The 18,770-nt window shown below is 42.7% G+C and overlaps 1 protein-coding gene across 2 annotated transcripts in view; it reads left to right on the forward strand.

Moving 5' to 3' along the window:
- Positions 1–18,770, forward strand: part of LOC310788759 (NLR family CARD domain-containing protein 3-like) — a 275,717-nt gene that overhangs the window by 46,727 nt on the left and 210,220 nt on the right. Inside the window, exons 6-8 of one of the 2 annotated variants that reach the window (XM_083650324.1) lie at positions 117–290; positions 4,537–4,710; positions 8,540–8,715. In XM_083650324.1, coding sequence (XP_083506450.1) covers positions 117–290; positions 4,537–4,710; positions 8,540–8,715 — 524 coding nt within the window. The remainder of the gene's footprint in view (positions 1–116; positions 291–4,536; positions 4,711–8,539; positions 8,716–18,770) is intronic. The other variant, XM_083650323.1, reaches the window with a different exon arrangement.

Here is an 18,770-nt window from a genome sequence, read left to right on the forward strand (position 1 = left end):
TGCTATTTGGCATAGCACCACCTATACTTGAAAACACAAAAAGCGGTTTATCATTCATGAGTGCTAAATGGAAAACATTCTAAAGTTGTTTGTCTCCATCACTAATTCTCATGCAGACTGAGTGGCTGTCAGCTGTCAGAGAGAAGCTGTGAAGCTCTGGCCTCAGTTCTCAGCTCCCAGTCCTCCAGTCTGAGAGAGCTCGACCTAAGTGACAACGAGCTTCACGATTCCGGGGTGAAGCTGGTCTCCGCTGGACTTCAGAGTCCACACTGCAGACTGGAGACTCTCAGGTAAGATCCATTCACAGCTTTCCTCATGTGATTTGACACGGCTCCCACAGCTCATCAAATATGGCATTCACAAAAAAAAATTATTTGCAAGACATTGTTGAGTGACACTCTCTCCCTCTTTCCCTCTCTCTGACACACACACACACACACACACACACACACACACACACACAATTCTCTCTCTCTCTCTCTCTCTCTCTCTCTCTCTCAACACACACAAATGAGATAACACTGTGAGTCATGTTTCGGGTCTAAACACTAATGTATGAGAGTAGTTCTGAACGTAAACTTACTTTGATGTCACATCAGTGATATATATTGAATATATTGAGATCCTGCGTCCACTCCGTTCTTGTGAGCATGACTGCTCACTACAGTGTGGCAGACTGTAGTGAAAAGCTTCTCCATCCGCTAAGTGGTTTCTACTTTAGCCGTGCGTGACGACCGCATGTTTTTGATCATTGTCAGTTCCTCCAAAACATACAACTGTTGCTGTTTTCCACCTATGAGTTTTGTTGCTTCCACACATGTATCTCAGTCAAAATAAAAGCTCTCTGCAGTGCCATGTCATTGTGACCTCATGACATTTCATATTACACACACACACACACACACACACACACACACACACACACACACACACACACACACACACACACACACACACACACACACACACACACACACACACACACACACACACACACACACACACACACACACACACACACACACACACACACACAGGGCCCAGTTGCACAAAGCTCCTTATGTTAAGATTTCCATTAGGGTCCGAGTTAAGGTGTCCATAAAATAGAATCGACTACACAAAACACCCTTAATTCTTCTCGATAAGGTTAAACATTTTAGGGAAAACATAAGCACAAGATGTAAGGGTGTTTTGTACGATTCTATTTTATGGACACCTTAACTCGGACACAGGTACAAAGTAACATTTGCTTTGTAGGCATAAACACAAGTAAAACAAAAGTAGAAAAGTGCACTCAGTAGAGTGCAGATCTCCACCAGGTGCTGCTACACCTCACCATGGCCAAACCCAAACCCAACTGCTAAGAAAACCACTTGCAGATTACAAGGCAACATTAACATTGTTTAAAGGTCCATTCAGCGATGTTTTTGTGTTAAAATAGCCTAAATGTTAAATGGCTCTATATTCTGACAGCAATCACTGAAATAGAGTGTTTGGTCAGTAACTCCAAACCCCCCGCTGTACTCTGTCTCTCTTCTGTAGACATATAGTCCACCTCCCACTATCCAATCAGAGAAATGTTGACATTTTCTGGGAAACAAAAGGTCAGATAGCGATGGCTCTAAAGGACTATAATGTATTTTTTCACCTAGAATCCAACAGTGCCACCCATGAGTAGGCAGGGCTACAGGAGAGAGACAGCATACAGCGGGCGGTTGGGAGTCTATGGAATTACAAAGTTCCTGTAATAACATAGCAGACTATTACATAGTTCCTGCATTTAGCCTTTTCAAGGGTATTTTTTCTCAATCAGTTGCACAGATATTGTGATGTATGGTAAATAAATCTTGCAATGTATCGAGTATGGCAGAATCACCATATTGTGATACCATCATTATCGTGGGCAACGTATCGTGATAGTATCATATCGTGAGTTGTAACGTGTCCTCCTTTTTGGTGTTATGGAAATGGCCACCCTATGTAGGTTACATAGGGTTTACTGGGCAGCCCAGGTCTGCCTCTCAGTCTGGGGCTCTAACTAATGTTAGCCAGGCTGCCTGGTCTCTTCTGTATATCCTCACAACAGCTACGAGGAGAGGAGCTTGTGAACAACATCCCCACAGTAAAATGGGTAACAAATACTAAGGATACTATGATGACAGTGGTTTGGGGCCCCCACTCTAAGTCAGGCTTGGTGCACTTGGTGTAAATTCAAATCACCTACTTTTTTACGGCCAGCTGGTGCACTCGGCTCCTGTGGGTATTTTGGGGCCCTGTCGTAGATGCGCCCGCCTGCGGACGTGCGCGTTCACGTGAATACGTGCTTGTTGCCAAGCAACACACTTCTCTCAGACGAGCTCGAGACAGCTGACAGACAGCTCCAACTCGGCTCAAACTTATAGAGTTGTATTCAAAGCATATAAACGTTCTCACAGCTCAATTTAACAGCGCCAACACAAACCAACAGAAACGAGATGCATGGAATTTGATCACAAGTGCAATCAGTACTGAATGCGATGGCAGACTGCGGGCAGTTGATGAAGTCAGGAAGAAATGGAAAGATCTTCCGACTCATCAGCTTTTAAAAACCCGCCGACGAGCGGAGATCCTGCGCCCAAAACGTCCATTTACAGCACATATCGATCAATATTTTTGGAGAAGATTCCCCCGCATCACAGGACTGAACGGCACTGACAGCACAGAGCTGTCAGTCCCGACAGCGCAGATCAAGATGAGACAGCTGTCAGTGAGTACGCCTTGGGTGTAACTTTTACGCCTGCTCCATACCAGACGTAAAAGTTACACCCAGGCACAGCGCATACAGGGCTTAAGACTACATGGTGCACTAGTCATAAAATTAAGAAAGTAGTATCTTTGAGTTCTACGTCGGACGTAGCGTTACACCTAGGCGTACGCCCAGCTGGTGCACTCGGCTCGAAGCGGCCCTGTCCCCGCTGCACTCCACTCTCTCGCCCCATATGCGACAGGCAGACAGGCAGGGATGCAAACCATTCCTCAGCACATATACGCGGTGGTAAAACATTTTTGAAGGGTGTCCTGGTTGAGGTGTATGTTGTAGGCTTGTAGGCTACATGCTTTGCAGTATAATGTTAGTCTTCCGTCCCGTTCAAAGACGCAGGGGTATTTCACCTCGATGACCATTTCCTCGTCCTTTGTTTCCGTGCCGGGGGCTGCGGGCGGACCCGGTTCTTCGTTCTTCTTTGAATTATCATCTTGCAGCTCGATTTGTGATGTCGATGCTGAAGGAAGGTTAGCGACAGCGTTATTAGTCGGAGCTTGCCTTGGACCCATGCAGCCGCTGTGATTGTGTGCGAGCAGGCGGAGCAGCCACCTGTCCGAGTCAGTACTCGTTAAACACACCGCACGTGCAGCATGCATCACGTAGGTTCCGACTGGTAATTAGTAACATCGTTCCGATTGTAACAGCAATAAAATGTCACATATATGTCACTCACAACAAGTATTAAAACATATTTATTTGGTGTATATTTTGCTGTTTGCTGCTGTAGATATTTCTTTGCATGTTAAAACGTGGTTGCCCCTGGGGCAACCAAAGGCCAAGAAACGGTTGCCCTACTTTTTTTTCTGGTTGCCCGGGACAACCGGGCAACCGTTAATGTCGAGCCCTGCTTACACGTTCTAAATGATCTTATGAACCATTAACAACTCCTAAGTAAATGGTTTGTAATTAATATAATACGTATTTATAAATGGTGCATCTATCATTTACAAAGTATGAGAATACAATCATTAAACACATTAGAGATTAGGTTATTAATCAGGAATAAAATGTTTATAACTGTGTTAGTAATGCTTAGTGATGTATGAATAATGCTTTATAAATGATGAATTCATGATGAATTATGTATTTACTAATGGTGTATTAATACTTTATAGTGTATAGTTATTATAAAGTGTTACCACGTTGGGTGCTGCTCAGTGATTTTCACTGCACAGTGAGGTTATCGTTTCACAGCACACTGTGGGATATGTCGCTAGTAATCACAGTAACGTGAACGTTCACAATCATGACCACTAATCATTACATAATGTTAGGCAAACAACAGATGACTAAATAAATAGTTAATGATAATTGAATGACAACAATAGCCAATGAGCTGCATTGAGTCATTCGGTTAGAAATCCATGGTGCATCATGAGAATACGGCACTTTAATTGAATTAAACTTAATTGTAAATTGTATTACTAATGTATCAAACTTGGGGAGTGCGCTTAGGGGGGCCTGATGGAGTGCAGTGCTGAAATCTTTTGCAATTTGGCATAGCGCCACCTACTGGCAACACAGAAAGTAGTTTATCTCAAGAACCGTTCTTCCAATTTACTTCAAACTTGGGGATTGCACTGCTGGGAACCTGACAGAGTGCAGTGCCTAATTTAATGCTATTTGGCATAGCACCACCTATACTTGAAAACACAAAAAGCGGTTTATCATTTATGAGTGCTAAATGGAAAACATTTTAAAGTTGTTTGTCTCCATCACTAATTCTCATGCAGACTGAGTGGCTGTCAGCTGTCAGAGAGAAGCTGTGAAGCTCTGGCCTCAGTTCTCAGCTCCCAGTCCTGCAGTCTGAAAGAGCTCGACCTAAGTAACAACGAGCTTCACGATTCCGGGATGAAGCTGGTCTCTGCTGGACTTCAGAGTCCACACTGCAGACTGGAGACTCTCAGGTAAGATCCATTCACAGCTTTCCTCATGTGATTTGACACGGCTCCCACAGCTCATCAAATATGGCATTCACAAAAAATGTATTTGCAAGACATTGTTGAGTGACACTCCCTCTTTCCCTCTCTCTCTCCCACACACACACACACACACACACACACACACACACACACACACACACACACACACACACACACACACACAAACACACACACACACACACAAATGAGATAACACTGTCAGTCATGTTTTGGGTCTAAACACTAATGTATGAGAGTAGTTCTGAACGTAAACTTACTTTGATGTCACATCATGCGCGTAGCCACGGGTGCGCTAGGGTGTGCAAATGCCACCCAGACAGGCCACTGGCGCACCCAAAAAAATGGGGTAAAAAAAGTGTTTTGTTTTGTCTGCAAAACACATGTCAACGCTGTCATGCACTGTGTCCAACTGTCCGCTGCCCTATGTGCCCCGGAGCATCATGGGAAACTAGTTAAGCTGTCGTCCACGTAAAGTAAACAAATGCACGCACAGCAGCAGCAGCAGCAGCAGCAGCGCCAAATCAGGAAGACATGAAACAAAGCTCGCTTTTAAGCTTTTTCGGCAAAGGCAAGAAACGACGAGGAAGAAGATGACTCGTCGTCACCCTCCCCCTCAACAAGTGCGGATTGTAAGTGCACCCGTTCCCGCACCTGTATTGGTGGTGTACAGTGGAGAACAGACAGATGATGATGAAGAAGATGATGCAGCCGAAACAATGACGTTAACAGCGGGGAACGCAGCCAACAACACACCGGAGGTTTGTGGCCAGAGGACACTGACGCTACAGATCTCTCTGCAGTAGACGAACATGCCAACCAAATTTGCGTTCTTTCCCGACTAGAACCCTCATTGGAAAAAGTAGGTGAGACTTTTTTGAGATACTAAACAAAGTGGTTTTACATGTTGCCAAAAAATACAATTTAATTGACTGCTTCTACCTGCTAATAATGAGTGCGAAAAGGAGCAAACAACACACAAATATTCCTCTAAATCTGGTTTGAAAAGACCCCAAAAAAAGTTGGAGGCGGCCTCGCGGCCGCCACCAAATAGTCCGCCCCCTGGCACACCCTGGCTTTCTGTGGCACACCCAATGAGCCGAGTCTGGCTACGCTACTGTGTCACATCAGTGATATATATTAAATATATTGAGATCCTGCGTCCACTCCGTTCTTGTGAGCATGACTGCTCACTACAGTGTGGCAGACTGTAGTGAAAAGCTTCTCCATCCGCTAAGTGGTTTCTACTTTAGCCGTGCGTGACGACCGCATGTTTTTGATCATTGTCAGTTCCTCCAAAACATACAACTGTTGCTGTTTTCCACCTATGAGTTTTGTTGCTTCCACACATGTATCTCAGTCAAAACTAGAACGACCGCAACGCGGACTTATGCCTCCGCCATTAGTTCATTTTGGAGTCCAAATCGCCATTTGAGGCAAATTGGAAGAGATTCCGTCAAGGCGCTCCTGTGATGTTGCGTTACAGAGCTTGGAAATTGGGTGTGTGAGAGGTCACAGTGACCTTGAACTTTGACCACCAAAATGTAATCAGTTCATCCTTGAGTCAAAGTCGATGTTTGAGACAAGTTTGATTAAATTCCGTCAAGGCATTCCTGAGATATCACGTTAACAAGCTTGAAAATGGCGTTTGAGAGGTCACATTGACCTTGACCTTTGACTTTTGACCACCAAAATCTAATCAGTTGATCCTTGAGTCTAAGTAGATGTTTGAGGCAAATTTGATGAAATTCCGTCAAGGTATTCATGAGATATGGCGTTAACAAGCTGGAAAATGGCATTTGAGAGGTCACAGTGACCTTGACCTTTGACCACAAAAATGTAATCAGTTCATCCTTGAGTACAAGTCGATGTTTGAGACAAGTTTGATAAAATTCCGTCAAGGCATTCCTGAGATATCGCGTTAACAAGCTTGAAAATGGCGTTCGAGAGGTCACAGTGACCTTGACCTTTGACCTTTGACCGCCAAAATCTAATCAGATCATCCTTGAGTCTAAGTCGATGTTTGAGGCAAATTTGATGAAATTCCGTCCAGGCGTTCCTCAGATATCGCGTTAACAAACATCGTACGGACGTACGGCCGGACAACCCGGATCCATAATGCCTCCGGCCTGGCTATCGCCGGCGGAGGCATAATAAAAGCTCTCTGCAGAGCCATGTCATTGTGACTTCATGACATTTTTAAGGATATTTCATATTATTTTGAAGGAGCGGCGGCCAAGATTTATCATCAGTGGACCGTCGCTACTAAATGTATTTTATTAAACCGGACGGACAAACCCTGTCTCTCTCACACACACACACACACACACACACACACACACACACACACACACACACACACACACACACACACACACACACACACACACACACACACACACACACACACACACACACACTTTTTTGGAGGCACTGTGAAATTTGTCCTCCCCGTTTGACCCATCCTGGCTCGTCCCTCGTTCCTTCATGGTCAGGCCAGGAGCGGTGAGCAGCTTCAGTGAAGCACCCGGGGACCAACTTCTTCCAACTGCTGCCAGTCAGACCACGATCTTGTGCATCTTTTTAGTGAGGCTTATATATGGAAGAACCCCAGTGGAGCACGGCGAGAACATGCAAACTCCACACAGAAAGGCCCTTTGGCGAGGTAGCCCACGTGGGGAGTAGGACTGAAGACATGTAGGAACACCAGGGGCGATTTTAGGATCAGGGCCCACAAAGCTCCTTATGTTAAGGTTTCCATTAGGGTCCGAGTTAAGGTGTCCATAAAATAGAATGGACTGCACAAAACACCCTTAAATCTTCTCCATAAGGTTAAACATTTTAGGTTAAACATAAGCACACAATTTAAGGGTGTTTTGTACGATTCTATTTTATGGACACCTTAACTTGGACACAAGTACAAAGTAACATTTGCTTTGTAGGCATAAACACAAGTAAAACAAAAGTAGAAAAGTGCACTCAGTAGAGTGCAGATCTCCACCAGGTGCTGCTACACGTCACCATGGCCAAACCCAAACCCAACTGCTAAGAAAACCACTTGCAGATTACAAGGCAACATTAACATTGTTTAAAGGTCCATTCAGCGATGTTTTTGTGTTAAAATAGCCTAAATGTTAAATGGCTCTATATTCTGACAGCAATCACTGAAATAGAGTGTTTGGTCAGTAACTCCAAACCCCCCACTCTACTCTGTCTCTCTCCTGTAGCCCTGCATGCAGGGCGGACATATAGTCCACCTCCCACTATCCAATCAGAGAAATGTTGACATTTTCTGGGAAACAGAAGGTCAGATCGCGATGGCTCTAAAGGACTATAATATATTTTTTTCACAATTGTGAATTGAGACTGGCTGCCACAGCTGTCAATCATCCCTTTGTATATCGTCAAATAACTACTTAAAAACAAACTGATCACAAACATGACCACTTGAACATGCATTAGCATGATAAGAACGATCTAAAATGATAGAAACCACCTTTGGGAAATAATATCTGATGTGTACGTTGATTGTTTAGTTTGGCTCATTTCCCACCCACTAACATGGCGGAGGCGGGACTTGTGAGATATACTGGGACTGACCGCCAGGGCGGCGATCTAAGATGATTTGGCCTCACTGAAAAGAGCTGATATCCTGTCCATTCTTTTTACAGTCAATGATCTATACCTCCATATAATGGAACTGTGTGTGTGTGTGTGTGTGTGTGTGTGTGTGTGTGTGTGTGTGTGTGTGTGTGTGTGTGTGTGTGTGTGTGTGTGTGTGTGTGTGTGCGTGCAGGCTGTCACGCTGTCTGCTCTCAGAGGAAGGCTGTGATTCTCTGGTCTCAGCTCTGAACTCCAACTCCTCCCATCTGAGGGAGCTGGACCTGCACTACAATTATCCAGGAGCCTTTGTTTATTCCTCCAGTGTGGACCATGGTGGAGTGCAGAGGCTGAAACCAGGTGTGAGGAAATGTAAGTGTGTATTTAGTTTGATTCATTAACAAACTAGCTTCAATGTCAGGTCTTTAATCAGAATCAGAGTTATTTTATTCACCCAGGTATGTTTTCACTTACAAATAAACTGACTTGGTGTGACCGCCTAATTTTACTTGTATGAACGACCGTGGACAATAGCTCCCTCTTGAGGGACTTTCTAAGAGACTTAATGTGAAAGCAGCAGTGAGCCTATAACCATTATGACTTATAAGCATATATAACTCTAACCCTCTTGAGGGACTTTCTAAGAGACTTAATGTGAAAGCAGCAGTGAGCCTATAACCATTATGACTTATAAGCATATATAACCCTAACCCTCCTGAGGGACTTTCTAAGAGACTTAATGTGAAAGCAGCAGTGAGCCTATAACCATTATGACTTATAAGCGTATATAACTCTAACCCTCTTGAGGGACTTTCTAAGAGACTTAATGTGAAAGCAGCAGTGAGCCTATAACCATTATGACTTATAAGCGTATATAACCCTAACCCTCCTGAGGGACTTTCTAAGAGAGAACAGTTCAAGTTAAAAAATATAGCTGCACGCGGCAATTGAGGCGTCCAGGCACAATTTGAAAAGACAGACAGAGAGACAAAACATTACTACTGTAGGTAGAAAGACACATATAGAGATAGAGAAATACAGATAAGATATGAACTTTTTGCATTTTTAGCACCCACTAGTGGTAGTTTGGGTGTGTTCCAGCAACACTGCTCAACATGTCTTACTTTTGGTGGGATTTGATGAATGGATTATGAGTTCTGGCGCCGGGAAGATAGCAAGCAGCTTTGTGCTCCCAAATGCACCCGTGGGCGTGCTGCTCTGAAAAGTAGGTGTGTCCATGGAAAATCCTGACACACTGCCATCGTACAGATGAGCACAAACAACTGTGTTTAGACGAGCTGAGACCACTTCTTACCACAATCTACACCTCTCTCTCTCTCTCTCTCTCTCTCTCTCTCTCTCTCTCTCTCTCTCTCTCTCTCTCTCTCTCTCTGTTTTGTCTATGTCTCTCTCTCAGGTTTATAACTTCATAAAGAAATGAAAGACCCACTTATTTAAAAAAAAAACTCAAATAGTAATATAATATTACAACTACTACTACTAATAATAAATAAATAACTTTATTTATATAGGACGAATCAGCATGACATCACAACAACAAAAACAGCACTTAGTGAACTCAGTTAACTAGTATGAGTTGTGCCAAACAAACGTTAATATCTCAAAAACTATCCATCACATCACTTATATTTAGACTTTGTGAGTGAGAGCAGAAGTAGCTCAAGGGTTTGATGTATAATATATGTATGTTGTGTTAAAGTTGTGTGAACTGTCACAGTTTTGTGTGGATTTTAGGGCTGGCACGGATCAGAAAACCCACGGATCGGATCGCGTGACGGATTTTGAGCCACGGATCACGGATTTTTCGGATCAGCAAAAAAAAAATATATCAGATTTTTTTCTCTCAAAATTAGATTTTCGATTAGATTTTTTTAATACTATTATAATTCTCTAACCATTTGTTGCCCTGCACAGCTCAAAAAATATTTTTTTCTCATAAGTGACACAATGTATGCTTTTACTCTGAAGGCAGAACGACCCAACTTCCTGTTTTAGGTGGCACTGCTATGCCTAACTTCGTGGCTGTTGCTTGCACCAGTCACATGACACGGGTACAGACCTACAGACCAGACCAGGTCAGTCTGGAAATATAACGTTGATGCTACGTTAAGCTACTCAGTGGCCCCACGTGTTGTTTTGTTGTTATGTGTCCTAAGGCAACATTTCACCGTCCGGTGATAATGTGTTTGTGAAACGTGTGCGCGCGTGTGTGTGTGTGTGTGTGTGTGTGTGTGTTGTGGCTCTCGTTATCTTGTGCAGCGCGCAACACGCTGATCGCATTCCTGTGCTTTTTCAGAGGTGTTGAAATAAGTTTGTGTGACTCTGTCTTTAGTAGCCACTAGCCACAGCCTTCAGACATACTTTACAGCAGCGACAAGGGATGAGGAAGCTCAATTGTGCTTGCCATGATTATGCCTGTCTGTGTCTGGCTGCGCTGGGCGTTCTCATACACTAACATTAAACGTTAAATGAAACGAAGGGGGGGGGGGGGCGGTCCGCGGACTATTGATGTTCCGAACCGCGTTCCGAACCGTGGGGGCTGATCCGTACGGGTCACGGATTATCCGTGATCCGTGCCAGCCCTAGTGGATTTAGTCTAAAGTCCAGCCTGCTATGTGAGACACACTCAAGGCTGGTCCCATTATAAAGGCTGAAAAAAGCATCAAACATAAAGTGTGATTTCTCAAAGAGTACAAACGATAAATTAAAGCTGAGTTAAGATAAAGTCCTAAAAGTGCTGACTCGTTGAAAGTTTAAGTGGAGTGTTAAAGTATGAAGGAGCAGTTAGAGGTCAAAGAGGGCGTGGTTTCACATTGAACTCTGTTTAAAACCAACAGCAGTTTCCTCCAGAAGCTGTGAAGCGGTTTGTTCCAAACAGCCTGATCCCTCATCCAGCAGCTTTCATCAGATCAAATACAGCTCAAAGTGCTTCACACACACACACACACACACACACACACACACACACAGACACACACACACACACACACACACACACACACACACACACACACACATACACGCACGCACGCACGCACACACACACACACACACACACACACACACACACACACACACACACAGACAGACACACAGACACAGACACACACACACACACACACACACACACACACACACACACACACACACACTAGGGTTTAATCCCGGGAAACGGGATTCCTGGGAAATGGCATCCAACCCATTTCCTGTTTTCTGGAAAATGAATGACGGGAAACCGGGAAAAAATGTTGTTGTATTTTTACATGCAGAACATATTGGAATTAGGGGTGGGACAAAATATCGATACCCACGTTATCGCGATATTTCCACCCGCGATACGTTATCGATACACTGGCGCCAAGTATCGATATGTTTATTAATTTTTTTTTTTTTTTTTTTTCAATAAACAGGCTAAAATATTATGCTGTGTGTGGTAGTTGAAACATAGTTTCAAGTTGACTTTATTTATGTTTGTAGTTGAAACAAAAACATAACTACTGTAGGCTACATGAATGGAAATGTTTGATCATTAATATCTACTTTTAGAAATTATATAGGTAGGTAGGTAGGTTATATAGGTTTTCTTGTTTTAATAGTAATAATAAAAAGACTTAATGTGTAACTTTTCCTCCGTGGTATCGAAAATGGTATGAGTGAGTGAGTGAACTCAGAGAGTTCATGTCAATTCTGCTAATAAATGCATAATACATGATTTTTTGCCTTCAGAGGTATTTTTTTCACTTGTTACACAGGTATCGTGATGTATCGTCTTCCAATATATCGCAGTATCGCAGTATCGCAGTATCGTGATATATCGTTATCGAGGGCCAAGTATCGTGACGATATCGTATCGTGAGCTACTCAGCGATTCCCACCCCTAATTGGAATAGGCCTATATTTAGAAATATGCAGACAGTTTACTTTCTTAAATGATGTAGCCTATGTTTTAAAAGAACATGTAATATATTAGACTACTGTAAGCATTGTAAAGTCATTAAATGATCACGATGTACATGTATAGACCTTATTCTCTAACCCTGGACAGCACCATATTGTTGACATACCGTCCTGCGCGCACACAGCGCTGCAGCTGACAACTAGTAACAGCCTTATTGTCGTTTCTGTTCCATTACAAAATAGCGATGCTAATGACACCAATAAAAAACCCACAGTTGTTATTTGTATGCTGCCGACGGCAGCCGTTAATGCCTGTAATAAATAAACAAAAGAACGAGGTGAACAGACTTTGCTGTGAGGAGCTGTCAGAAAGTTTCACCTGTCTCAACTAACTATCCACACCTCTCCTGTGCTGCTGACGTATCCTCAGTGTCGCTCCCTTCACGTCTGAGGACGGTAGAGATAGAAACAAACCACGGGGACTTTATTGCTGTCATTACTACAGCCACGTGTAACGCAGGTCACCATCCGAACACAATTGGAACGATACAGGTAACGCTAACGGCGGCTAGCTTCCTATAAACGCTGCTCTTACATAGGCTGTCACTTTGAGAGCTGCTGCGTTATGTCAACAATATGGCGGCGGTGGGCGTGCCAGTACGTGAGTGACGTCAATCGAATAAGATCTATAGGCATTTCAGAGACATCAAAGTGAATCAATCAACCAACAATCAATCAATTTTCTATTTATATAGCACCAAATAACAAGGTATTGCAGGCAGATTTTAATACTATCTTCTCTGACAACAATGCTATAGCCAGTCATTTGAAATTCTATATCCTTTGCAGAGTGGAATTAATTTCTGATTTTATTTCGGCGTGTTTTGGCCATGTGCCTTTGTGCGCTGTGCGCCGGTGTTACACCCTGAAAGCTTATTGCACAACATAGCCTAATAAACACAAAGCCCACGATGTTTCTTTTCTTTTCTACACTTCTGACTTGCTTGAGGGGATTGTGTCATGACCGTTAATGCAGTAGCCTACGAGACGGAGATTGAGCACCGTGCAAACTTCACCAGCGGTGAAAACGACAATCAGCCCAGCCGTGCGTCCTCGGTTCGTGTGCCCCAGGTTGGGCAATGGGCATGATGGTCTGGTTGTAGGCGATGTCCGTGCACAGAGGGGTGGAGATAGTCTGATACAGCCGGGCTCCGGTATGCGGTATGGAGATGTCTGGGCACGGCTGGAAGACGAGCAGTGCAGCCGCCAGAGCGCAGCACAGCAGCCCATATAAAAGCACACGTTGACAGGTATCAGACAGCATTGATGTTGTGCGTAAATTAAAAGAGCGTGAAAACAGGCTGATCGACGCGTTTACGGCTCCATTCCTTCCACGGCAGTTTCCACAACTCTCTAAGAAAATATTTAGCCTAGAATACTACAGGATTTATTCATACGTCAATCCAGGCGATTGGTGAATTATATAAACTCTAACGGCACTATAGCCTAATACATATAGGTATATTTCTCCTTATATTTCTCCTACTATAAAAAAAAAGATAAACGACAAATTTCCCGGGATTCCCGGGAAAGAGGTCTTAATTTCCCGTTTCCCGGTATGGCTCATTTTCGGGAAAAATATGAAACCCTAACACACACACACACATAGACACACACACACACACACACACACACACACACACACACACACACACACACACACACATAGACACACACACACACACACACACACATAGACACACACACACACACACACACACACACACACACACACACAGTGCTTCACACAAGACATTATTCAAACCATAAGGAATAAGATCATAGAAAAGACAAACCATCTCACTCTGCCCATTGATTGAGACAATTATGCATGAGGAGATTCTGTTCCAACACACACACACACACGCACGCACGCACACACACACACGCACACACACACACACACACACACACACACGTGCGCGCGCGCACACACACACACACACACACACACACACACACACACACACACCTAGACACACACGCACACACACATGCCCACACATAGACACACACGCACACACACAGACACAGACACACACACATGCGCACACATAGACACACACACACAGACACAGGCACACACACATGTGCACACATAGACACACACACATGCGCACACATAGAGCAGGGCTCAACATTAACGGATGCCCAGTTCCGGGCAACCCAAAAAATTGACAACCATTTCTTGGCCTTTGGTTGCCATAGTGGCAACCACGTTTTAACATGTAAAAAATGAGCACAGCAGCAAACAGCAAAATATGCACCAAATACATATTTTTTAATACTTGAGTGACACGCTGACATTTTATTCCTGTTACAATGGGAACGATGTTGCTAATTACCAGAAGGAACCCAGTAGACACGTGCGGTGTGTTTACTCAGGTCAGACGCTGCGCGCACACCGGCTCAGCTGCAAGCACACGTTTGATATGGCCAAACAGATAGAAGTTGTCTGGCTGTGTGAAAGCCCCAACTAACATTAACCTGGTGTGGTGTCAACATCACAAATGAACAAGCAAGAAAGATGATTCGACTGACAAATAACCAGATGAACCGCTTGCACGAAAAAACAATGGCATTTGAGAAAAAGAGGACAACCGTGTCAGGAGAAACACACCTACTCGTAAACTATGTATGAATGTAACGAGGCGAAGTGCGTCTGAACTGCACGCGGAAAGTATTCCACGAGAAAACACCCGCGTGTCATACATACGCAGCCCATGAGATCGGGTTGGAGAGAGAGGGATTGCGGCGGGGACAGAGCGGGCGGGCCAAGGCCGCTTCTGGGCCTTTTGGGGCCATCGACATAAAAAGAGATATCATTCATATATATCTCAATGTTTGGGGCCCCATGCAAAATCTTCGAGTGGGGGCCCCAAACCACTGTCATCATAGTATGAACATGAATGAGAGGCATAGGCTACTTCATTATCAATAACGCGTTTAATTAATAAATTAAGCACAATATGAACAATAACTGCTAAAAAATATATGAAAATGAAAGTTCACAAATATTAATTAAACAAATCCTTTCAGTGCAAATGCATTATAAAAACAAAAAATAACTAAGATTTCTTTAGAAAACGAAATTACACAAATGTATTATTATTCTTATCATTATGTAACCTCCTGTAGGCTCTGACCAGCAGAGTCACATACACAGCAGTATCTAGAATGAGCTGGATGTTATACTGGCCTAAGTATATCATTTCAATAACAGGATCCTGAGTTTCTAGCTGTTGGTGTTGAGCTGGCTAGATCTCCTATTTATCAGTAAGAGTCAGTTCAGGCTTGAATAAATGAATAATCCACTGTGGAATTACTAAACTCTATGAGCTAAATGTGTATTCTCCATAGATAAAAGTAAGTATGTGTGTATCAGTATGTAAGTGTAAACCTAATAATAATAAATTGTTCAGGACAACAAGATAAAAAGGAATAACAAATATAAATGTATTTAGATTGTGTTGTATTGGTTTAACACAAAATAAACACAAAATTCACAATACCAGGAATCTTAAAATAACAATAAACGTTTCAAGTTTACCCAATAATAAGATAAAAGTTCCAAATGTACCTTGTGTTAATTTACCTTATAGTGCAAAAATACCCCAAAGAAAATATGTAGGCCACTCACGATCCAGCCACGTTAATCCTCTTCTCGCGATTTTGCGGCGTTATTTAAGCTGACTGTCCCTCACGCGGGTTCGAGCAGAAACGTCCGTCTTGATAGTAAGTTACGAGACTTGCACGTTATCACTTTAGTCATGAAAACAACAAAACGGCTCGGCTTGGCTTCACTTCACTTCAAACTGTAGAAAAGAGTTTCGGACTGCGACACGCACACGAGTCTCGACTGCACAGTAATATTTGTGCCAATACCTTGACGTATTTCAGTCAACAAATATTATTATCTCCAAACGTTAAACTTTGTTTTATACTGCACGCAGCTCAGTTCCCAAATGTCTTCACATGTGTCTCTCTCTGACCAGACTGGTGACAGCCTAGTATGCTTTCCGGATTCCTCCTAGCCCCACCCCAGTCATTTTTCATTGGCTTAGAGCACAGCAGCGCGATCCCCGATTGGCTTAGCAACATGTCACTCAACAAACAATAAGAACTTGGCGCAAATAGGAAAATGAACATTCACAAGAAAACAAGCATCACGGTGAATGTAGTTTCTCATTAAATTCACCCATACTGGAATAAAAACACTCTAATCACATTTCCCATAAGAAAGAAAACACTGTTATCACGTTTCTCATTTACCTATACTTCTGAGGTCTCTACAATTATTACTACTACACCCGGTGCGCGCACTGAATAGGCCTATTATACTATATACTATAAACTATTATACTTTATACTATAGACTATTATACTATATACTATAGACTATTATACTATATACTATAGACTATTATACTATAGACTATTATACTATATACTATAGACTATTATACTATATACTATAGACTATTATACTATATACTATAGACTATTATACTATATACTATAGACTATTATACTATATACTATAGACTATTATACTATATAATATAGACTATTATACTATATACTATAGACTATTATACTATATACTATAGACTATTATACTATATACTATAGACTATTATACTATATACTATAGACTATTATACTATATACTATAGACTATTATACTATATACTATAGACTATTATACTATATACTATAGACTATTATACTATATACTATAGACTATTATACTATATACTATAGACTATTATACTTTTCTGTTTAGTTTAGTTTAGTTTATTTGTTTAGCACAAATGTAGGTACAAATCTGTGCAAGGTGGGAACGAAGCCTTTGCAGGCTTGTACAGAGTTCCACACCTACTCATATTAATTTCGTGACATGCAGGCTAAACATTCAACAACAACAAAAACACAGAAAAAGAAAAGCTACATGTTAAATCAGCAAAGCAGTGAAAACAAGGTCATTTGCATCTGGAGCAAAAGCAAGAAGGCTAAGAGGAGAACAAAGTCTGTTCGAGAAAAGTTGTCAAAATCTGTCAGAGAAGGATGAGTACAGGGATCAGGAGGACAGTAGATGTTTCTTCAGGTGCTTTTTGAAAGCACAATAAGAGGACATTGATCTTAGCGGTAGACTTAATTCACTCCAAAGCTTAGGACCTCTAAAGGCGATGTTGAATTGGTGCCTTGAAGTCCGTGTGCGTGGTAAAAGTAGATTGTTATTGCTGTGTCTTGTTTGATATGAATGAATATTTGTGGTGGGAATGAACAAATATTGAAGGGTGACTGGAAGATCATGTTTCCTATATATAAACTTGTGTAGAAATAAACAGGTTTGATAAACATTCACTTTGTCAATGGGTAATATATTATACTTTTACTGTCACATCGTCATTATTAAGCCGGCTTATCAGAATCACAATCAGAATCACTTTTATTGCCACAGTATGCAAGTTACATACGAGGAATTTGTCTTAGTGTCTGTCTGCAGCGTAGTGGTCACATCAATATACAGAGATAAGAAGTAGGAAAGCTAGATAAAGACAATCACAACCTTGCAAGTGCAATCAAATCGAGTAAATACAATATGTACATGAGTGGTGAAGTGTTCTGTGGATGATAAATATGAATTTACGTTGAATTTACATGAGATTTACAGACTGAGTTAAATATACATTAAATAGGCAGTGGATTTACATGAATTTACAGTCGGAGTTAAATAAGAGTTTACATTGAAATGTACAGGCTAAGTTAAATAGGCATTCAATGTGCAGGGAGTTCCAGTTTTATGGGGGGGGGGGGGGGGGTTCAGTTGAGTTTAGGAGGAGGTAGTGAGTGTGTGTGTGTGTGTGTGTGTGTGTGTGTGTGTGTGTGTGTGTGTGTGTGCGTGGGGGGGGGGGGGGGGGGTTGTTAGTGAGGTCCTTGGTGGAAGGCGTTTCCGGGCCTTGTTGGTGAGGCTGATGGCGGTTGGGAAGAAGCTGGTCTTGTGGCGGGTGGTTCTGGTCTTGGCAGACCTCAGTCTCTTGCCGTGGGGGAGTGTCTTAAAGAGTTTGTGGCCAGGGTGGGAGGGGTCAGCCATGATCTTGCGAGACCGCTTCAGTGTCCTGGCTGCATGCAGGTCCTGGAGGGATGGCAGGTTGCATCCGATTATCTTCTCAGCACAGCAGATGAAGCGTTGAAGTCTGTTAGTGTCTTTGAGAGTGGCATCAGCATACCAGACAGTGATGGAGGAGGTGAGGATGGACTCAACGATGGAGGTGTAGAAGTGCACCATCGTGGCCTTTGGCACTTTGAATTTCTTCAGCTGCCGCACAAAGTACATCCTCTGCTGTGCCTTCTTGGTGAGAGCTCTGATGTTCAGCTCCCATTTTAGGTCCTGGCTGATGATGGTCCCCAGGAAGTGGAAGAACTCCACAGTGTTGACTGGGGAG

The sequence above is a fragment of the Poromitra crassiceps genome (genome assembly GCF_964638095.1).
Source record: "Poromitra crassiceps genome assembly, chromosome: 14".
Lineage (NCBI taxonomy): Eukaryota > Metazoa > Chordata > Actinopteri > Beryciformes > Melamphaidae > Poromitra > Poromitra crassiceps.